This window comes from Haliaeetus leucocephalus, unplaced genomic scaffold, assembly GCF_000737465.1.
Source record: "Haliaeetus leucocephalus isolate CR32 unplaced genomic scaffold, Haliaeetus_leucocephalus-4.0 Scaffold2, whole genome shotgun sequence".
Lineage (NCBI taxonomy): Eukaryota > Metazoa > Chordata > Aves > Accipitriformes > Accipitridae > Haliaeetus > Haliaeetus leucocephalus.
The window spans coordinates 15,203,810-15,212,718 of NW_010972438.1; the positions used below are offsets into that span (position 1 = coordinate 15,203,810).

Below are 8,909 nucleotides of genomic sequence, written 5' to 3' on the forward strand. Positions count from 1 at the left end.
GGAAAATCCCCCCCCCCCCCCCCGAAAGTCTTCATTCAAAACACTTTACTCATATGTGCCTATGTAGTGGTCTGTCTTATATGTGAGCTTTTTATGTTGGTCAAATTTTCACGTTAAAAGCAGAAAGACTCCCAAATTCAAAAGAAGCAGAAGAAATGGTTGTTGTTGGTTTTTTTTTAAAAAAGCTGTGATAGCTTTGAAATAGAGAATGGAGCTGATTTATACCAATGTTATACTTCAGTTGTGGATGAATCATTATGAGCCATGTCCTCCTTAACGCAGACAATTATCTGGCTGCTTATATTCTCAGAATCTGGATGCATTGTATAGTGATATCAAATGGAATAAAGAGGCTGTGCAGAGAAAGTATTACAAGTTTTAGCACCATTTTTAACAAAGTAACAGATATTCATAGCAGCTTCGTCATCAGACGGTCAGAATAACCAAAGAGACAAAGCCCAAATTAAATAATTACTCTGGAGGGGGTAACATGTTAGAAGTGGTAAACTGCTTAATTATAGCTTTGGGACTTTCTTAGGCTCCATTCTAGATACGTTGCTTGTTTTGTGGGTTGAGTATATTGTATCAGTGGTGAATATGCACTTGGTGTGGATTGCGGATCAGTTTTGGTAGGGCATCACTGAAACAGTTCACACTTAGCCCTGCAACATATATTCATTTTTCTGTGTTTTGAAGATTCCTTACTGGGAGAGCCAGACAGCTGCTTGGTACCTTTGTTTTTCCCTTTTTGCTTTTTGGTACCGCAGTTGTGACATGCCTTCCTTCAATGAGGAATACTCTTCTTCTGTGCAGCTTTGGACATGCTGGTTCTTTTCTCATTCTTAACAAATGCACTAGCAATAAATAGTAGCATTCTGTGTTGCTGTAACATGACTTGTTTGCTAGTCAGTGGATCTCACAGAAAAAGTCATTGCGTACAATGGTCAAATGGCTTTGCAGTTTTGCAGTCAGTAGATTTCACTTTACAAGGAAAAAGGCAAAATGCTTATGAAATAAAATGTTATTATTTAATATGTTAATAAATTTTATTCTGTTTTCTTCCTGTGGTTATGATCATTACTCTCTGCCATTTTATATCAGGGCATAAAACTAGATGAAAGAGTTGGCCTGGAATGTACAAGCAGTGTAGCTTCTGAACATCATCTACATCATAAAAAAAGGGTCAGTCCCAGTATAATTTTTTGCCATCAAGGGAGAAAGAATAAAAGTTATTTTGAAGCTCAGCCCTATTGGAAATGCTGGCTGTGTCAAAGTAATTAATTTCTTATTGGTTGGGGTGATTGCTTTTGGTTTTGCATTTAAGGTATTCTTCAATTTTTTTATCATCATGACAATTGTGTTAGTTAACAAAAAGAAAATAAGAATGATTAAGAATAAGGAAACCCCCCAAATTTTAAAAGACATTTTGGATACTAATAATTCTTTAGGTTATAGAATCGGGATTAAAAAAAAAAAACAACCTGAAAGTTTTTGTAAATGCAAATGACAGCACAGAAAGATACTACTTAGTTTTTTATTAGCATATCATAAATCTTAAGGTGACTAGAGTCTAACTTATTTAATAAATTTAGCAGTCAAGCATGAGGGCTTTCCTTTAAAAGAATGATGGTTATTTGAGGTATGTTATGTTTTCTTTGTCATATCAAAATTTCAACCTGTCATGGATATAGATTTTCTTATCATGATAATACATTTTCCCCAGACAAATCCATCTATGGGTTGTAAGTAAATAAACAGTGTCCTTGCATATTTGTATCAGGAATGTGTCTGTCAGTAACCCTCTTAATGTCTCTTGTAATGGTTACAGTTTGCTAGAGTCTAACCCATCTTTGTTTTTCAGGTTTATAGATTGGTAGTAGCAAATACATTTGTATTCCAGGAAAATGCCAGGAACAATACTTAACTTTGCTCATATCTTAATGGAAATTCTATCTTATGGATTTAAATGGAGTTGGATTGGAATTTAAAAAAAATTACCATTATGCTGTTGTTTCAGTCTTGACTCAACAAATCAAATTGGAACCTATGCATACTGTCATTTTTAAGACAGTGAGAACTGAACTGTTGGAAGTATTTCTACTGAGTCTTACTGAAGTGATGTAGTTCAGAATGGACATTCACATGGACAGGATTTACAGGGTCAGGTCTTCTGCATGACTAGCTACTGAGATCCAGAGTGCCTAGTAACATGTTAAGATTCATTTTATTGGTCACATACGTGAAATTTTTTTGTAAAGGTGTGGACTATCTATAAAGGAGAAAGAGATGATCTGTTAAAAAGAAAAATAATTTTTTCAAGTAACAATGTTGGTAGTATTCTACCCAGTGCATGCCTAGAACAATAGGTGAAGATGTGATTATTTAAAATATCTGTACTGGATTAAATTTTAACATGTATTTTTGAGAGTTTCCTGTTTTATAGAAATTACTTGTTTCAACTAAATTTTTGTATTTCATATTAATTTTTTTTTCCCAAAAACATTCTTTGGCAAGTTTATTGCACTCTGATTTTTTTTTTTTTTGAGGAGTACAGGTTCCTAGCATACTGGAGAATTTTTTCATTGACTTTCAGACAGCTGGTCCCATTATAATGCTTTTTAATGTGATGAAAATTATTACAGAGACATATTCCTTTAGAAAATGTTACAGATTTTGCTCTTGGGAGTATTTTGTATGTCTGCATTTTTTGGATGCTTTGAGGAAAAAAAAATCTTTATGAAATAGAGTAAAGGCTATACTAAGCATGTAACACTTATTTTTGGCTGACATTACCAACTTTTTGGCCAAGGGACCCAGCTGGCTAATTAAAGCTGGGAATTTAATGAAATAGTGTGATTTTCTATAGCTATCAGAGATGAAAACATTGGAGTTCAGACTACAGTTACATACTACTGTAAAATGAAATCTGAAAGATACATATATGCAGAAACTAAATGTCAGTATTTGTCGCAAAAAGTTGGACTGAAGGAATTAAATGTACTGTAGTTAGAGCTACGAGATCAATTTGTATGCTCTTTCAGAAGAACAAGAAAAAACCAAAACTGAACATGGTTAAACATAGTAATTACAAATAGTGATATTCATACTTGCAAGAACTAAGTGCTACTACCGTTTTGATATTTGCCTTTCTGCTGATCAAGGGTCTGGGTCTCCATGACACTGATGTCTATTTCTTACAAAGATATTTCAATTAAAAAATTAAATAGAATGAACAGCTAGTGTAATTGATGTAAGGACATCTTGCTGTTTGCACAGCAAGATTAAGGGGGTCTTTGGTCTGGGCTTCATAAGAGACAAAGATATAGGGCTGTATAAGAATTTTTTGTCTTTTCCTTCACCTGTCTTGTTTGGATCTATGATATTCTAAGTGTACCTAAATATTTAGCAGTCATAGTTTGATGGTTCTTCAGCACTATCAGAAATCGAGCTGCTACAGTCTATTGATTCCTGTCTTGGTGGTTTAAGGCCATTTCTCTGAAAAAGTTGTTGGATGCTGAGGAAAACAGTTGTAGGCATAGCTGTGGTTTACATACCTGATTTTAAGTCTAGGGCCCAGCTGAGGTGGAAATTAATGGCTATGGAGCATTCTGTGTGTTGAGAAAGATGATTGAAATTTATCCCAGATCAGGAAGATTCAGGAGGAGGAATGGGGAATTATGTCTGGCCAATTTTTACTGGAGTAGAGTAGCTACAGTCTACTGTGTATTTACAGGTCAGAGCAATGGCTTGATCTAGGTTTAAAAAAATTAATAAACTCAGTTTAATGTACAGTAAGGTAGTTTCTAGAGAAGTATGTTACTTTAATCTTTTTCTCTTCATTAGGAATGAGTGTCTAATGTACTAGAAGAATCACATTTTATTTAGAATTTTTTCTTGTATGTGGTGTTCTTCATCTCTTCCTTATTAACTTCCAGTATCATTGTCATCTAGTATTTATGTGGCTTGGGTGTTTGCTGCATACTGCTTCTCTATATTGAATGATCAAATGAGTTGGAAGATGCCCATGAAGTCCTTCAGTTTGTAACTATGTATAGAACAGGACTCCTTTTCCCTTCCCCTTCCCCCTCCTTTCCGTTTCCCCCTCCTTTCCGTTTCCCCCTCCTTTCCCCTTCCCCCTCCTTTCCCCTTCCCCCTCCTTTCCCCTTTCCCCGCTTACATTCTAGCTCCATTTTGAAGACAGCTTAGCTCCACTCTGAATTCTTTTTTTTGTCCATAGAAGAAGCTGCTAGATATTTTATGACGATTGCTGACTGGCTACAACCATAGGAACACAAACAGAAATTTAAATTTGTTAACTGAAAAAGTGTCATTAACCAGCCATTTTAATGTTTGGCCAAGATTAAGCATTGTGTAAAGTGTTAGTCATCTACACTGCTTCTTAGACTGCTTTTTTGCTTCCTATCATGAGCTCAGAACATCATTTCTTTAAGCCCAATGTGGTGTTGGCACCACTTAAGTGCGCTCTGGGCTTAGGTGCTTTAGAACGAGTTTGAAGGCTGGCTTTCCAGTTATGTGAAGTTAGTAAAATTACAAACACAGCATAGTATCCTATAATAACTTGTTTGAGGTGACTGTAACTCCTAGTTCAGTGGTTAAAGAATTTAGCTCACTATAAGATAATAGATACCCAACTGCAAAATGAACTGTAACTGTGGAAAATCGGAAAGCTGTGGATTTCATCTTGCTGCTTTGGGTAGTTAGGCTATCAAACAAAGACTACTTTTGCCTATATTTTAGTACCAGAATATGATTAACGTGTGATGCTAAGATCAGTTCTACTGCCCAGACCCCTGCAGCATACATTCCAGATTTTGAAGACCTGTCTTAAACAGTAATGTTTTATTTATTTTATTCTGTCTAATGAATTTTGTGGTCTTTCAGCTTTAAATTGAAACAGTGTAGCAGAACACATGAAACTAATTCCTTGTGATAAAGAATAATGTAGACTCAACTATGCATATCAGCATAACTACTAGTAAATTATGTGGGTATTTTATATCTTCTATGGTAATGGCATATGATATTTTGTGCTGATTGTGTACTGTTCTCAAATATTTTTCTATTTCTTGTGCATAATTTTTTAGTTATCCTAATCTTCTATTTTATTCAAAAGCATTTTTAAAAACAGAGCCATGTGAAAAAATACCAGAGCAAGCATAGTCAAAAAATATACTAGATCAAGGATTATATTTGATATATTTGCTGTTAAAAAATAAAAAAAATAAAAAAAATTGGTGGGGAGTGCATTCTTGTATTTATTTCCTGTATTGAGCTCCTCCTGTACCTTTAATGCAGGCCTAAAAGAAAACTAGTCAGCTAGGCTTTTTAACTGTAGCATTTTCTTCTCATTTCCATAGGCATGTAGTCAGTTGTGGAAGAAAGAGAGGCTACCACACAGCTTTCTTTTATTTCCTTCTCTTCTAGACTTTGCATATCACAGGCACCAGATGTTTTCCTTTGCAGCTTTACCATGTTCTACTTTTCAATGTGGCATTAGACAGAAAGTGAAATGGGAAGGGTGATGAAAGAAGCAGTTAGCATTGGCATAACATTGAACTTCTTAGAGATTAAATATAAATTAATTTATCATTTACTGAGCATTGGATTGGAAACCATTTTTTATTTTAACAGCACAAAGTCATATTACACCACCAAAACTTCTGCCAAATACCACATTTATATATGAAGTTGTGAAAGTCATTTTTTCTAGTATTAATTTTGGTTTTATGGTAATTAGGTCTATGCAACATGGACCCATGAAGGAGAACTGGTTTTCACTTGGAGCTGCACAGAGCATCTCATGTATAGTTGAATACTTGATTTAGAAAGACAAAGGGCATCACTAAAATTCTTGAGGAAATTTAGCAAAAAATAAATAACTCAGTAGCTAAACCCATTATATTCTTTAAGACCTAGAAGCAATTTTAAACTGGAATATACAATTTCTGGTTGTTTTTTATTAATCTGTCACTGTAACTTTGACAGAAATATCCCTGCTGGTTTTAGCACTGTCATATTACTTGCTTATTATTGGTTAGCTGTGGCAGAGCATTGTGTTTTTCAGAAAATTAACACCATGATAAAATATTGGTGATTTATGCTATACTCCCAGGCCTATTGAGGTAGATCTCATGTAGCCAGGTTTCTTCTGACCATCGTGTAGTGTATTTTTTTTATTCTCAAGTGAACTTAATTTGGGGATTTAAACATGATGCCAGAAATCTACCAAGAGAGAGCTGTAGTGCTGTACTGGTGCTCTCTTTGAGCTGGGGAAAAGGTGCTGTTTCTTAGGAGTATTGTAATTTTGCTGAAGTTATGTCTAAAGGGGGGAAAGCCTTAGGTGTATAGTTTATTAGAACTATATCTGGGTATCTGGGTGCTATAAAAAATACTTGAGACTATTTAAGGAAGATACAGGCTAAAGTCTTAAAGTCTTTAGCATTGCAAAATGCTAACTCCTGACTAGAGTTGGTTCAACCTGGAGAAGCTCAGCTCTTCATCTTCTAGTCACTGTTTTGTGTAATATAGAAATGATTGTACTAAAAAAAAAATACGTTTAGAAAGGATGGCTTTAGATTTTTTTTTTTTTCTTCCTGAAACTGGTCTATTTTCTGGTAACAATGTCTTGTTGGGTATTCTTTTACCTTTATGGTATGTACAATCTTCACAAATTTTATTTCTAACATTAAAAAATGAGTACAAAAGACAAATGCTGTAAACAGATCATCAGTTAGGCTAATCTATCTTTTTGTGCCTTAACAGGCTGATTCAAACTCTTGAACACAATGATAGGATAAATCTGTTTTTCAAAAAGAGGAATTCATATTTGTCTTTTTAAAAAATTATCTCTGAGCTTGATGTAGATTCTTCTAAAAAGCAAAGATTTTTATTTTAATTAGTTGTAGCCACTTTTATTTTTCTAGGTAAGTTGAAGTTACTTTTTTTAGGAATAATAGATTAGCTTTCTGTTATGTATTGTACTTACAAACTTGTATATGAAGTGTCTTCTAAGAATTTTTAATACCATGGCAACATTTTTTGATTAGACCTTCATTGTAAAGTTTTCAGTATAAATAATAGTGAAAAAAACAGTGGTAGGACAAAGAAACCAGTGATAGAAGTAAATACAAAATGACCTAGTTTCTTTAGCATAATAAAATCAGTGCAAGAAATATATTCTATAACTTTTTTTTTTTTTTTCACTGAAAGTTCTAATGTGGAAGCAACAGAGACATTTTCAGTGATCCTTTTGGGCATTGAATAATATTCTCTTCATTTGCCAAAATAGGATTAGTGAGTAGATCTCAGTAGGAATTTGCACATGACTTTATTTTTAAATAGATAAAAGGGAGTGAATTCCTCAAAGTCAAAGAAAGTTGGGAAAATAATATCTAAGAATCCAAGCAGGTAGAAAGCATTACTGCAAGGATATTTTTTTCAGTGCCTGTCAGGCAAAATTAGCTTGCCTTCTTTCTTAAGGGGATGTATGCTAAGTATCAGCATCAGAAACGCTTCTGGTAACTTAATGAATAAGATCCACAGCAAAATATAATTGAACATAGAAACAATTTAAATTTTTTTTTTTACTTGAGTACAGTCTTAAGAAAAGAAAATATATAATGGTGGTAATGTTTGTTTCATTTTCATTAGAAGTTACTCATGAATCTATTTGTTGATAATCTTTGTAGAAAGAAGTCTCATTATTAAAAAAGATAGAAATGTAATGTTTTTGTTATATACAAAGCTATTTGTAAAGGCATCCTTCATTCTTCATGGCATATTTATGACCTGAACTTCTACCCCATCACACTTTAATCCTCAGAAATGTATTTATAGTCCAGGTTTTCAAAAATAGAATTTCACAACATAGATTAGTCATCACCTTCCCCTTCTGCTTCCTTTGAAATTAATACTACTTAAAGCACCCATTAAAATTGTTCCTGAACTCACTGAGTGTGTAAAGATTGTTGGATAATATCACTGTGTTTCAACAACAATTTTTCTCTGTGGTGCATAGAACAGGTATGAGTATTCGTGAGCAAATGAAAAATAAAAAATCTTGTAGGCTCAAATAATTGCTTTACCATTTTATAATCTGATAGTATTAAAGCTATTTTTATATGCCATCTTGAAAACAAGATGAGGTTTAATTGTTTACATCTGATACTTGGAATACTTGTATCTGTTGGAGAATCGATGTCCTGTGTCATAGTCACAAGTTAATTTATAGAGAAAAAGAAGTGATTGCAGTCATTAACACTAATGCATATGTGTATACAATTCTTAGACATATGAAGGACCAAAACAAGAAGGTTGCCAATCTGAAGCACAATCAGCAAATGGAGAAAAAGAAGAATGCACAGTTGTTGGAAGAAGTTCGTAGGCGAGAGGACAATATGACTGACAACTCTCAACATTTACAAGTGAGTTTATTTTTCAATCGTGTTTTAAAGCCATCAAAGATAGTACACTTCTGTTTCACTGTGTGTCTTCCAGGATGTATAATGAATCTCTTCCCACAAAGAGCTGATGGCTTTCTCCTTTCCTACCAGAGGATGCACTACTGATTTCAGTTGCATCCTTGAAATATTTACTATTTAGGGTGAGGAAAAAACTATAGAATTTGAAGCCATCTCCTCACAAGGACTGTATTTTACTTATTTAAAAGCAAGTAAGTCATTAAAGCTTGTTTTGAGGAGAGTCAGAAAAGAGAAGGATAATTATCCTTTCTGGATTCTATTCCTATGCTATTCACAGCATTATATCCACAAGCCATCATGAGGTTATATAGTGTGGTTATGAATGTTCAGCATGTTTGAATATTACATAGCAATGTGCTGCGATTTTTTTTTTTTTTTTTTTTTTTTTTTTTTTTTTTTTTTTTTTTT

General features: G+C 33.7%; 1 protein-coding gene across 1 annotated transcript in view; it reads left to right on the forward strand.

The window, feature by feature from the left end:
• The window catches only part of ERC2 (ELKS/RAB6-interacting/CAST family member 2), a 393,279-nt gene that overhangs the window by 245,701 nt on the left and 138,669 nt on the right, over window positions 1-8,909 (forward strand). The window contains exon 14 of the mRNA XM_010573681.1: window positions 8,309-8,444. Within this exon, the coding sequence (XP_010571983.1) occupies window positions 8,309-8,444 (136 nt within the window). The remainder of the gene's footprint in view (window positions 1-8,308; window positions 8,445-8,909) is intronic.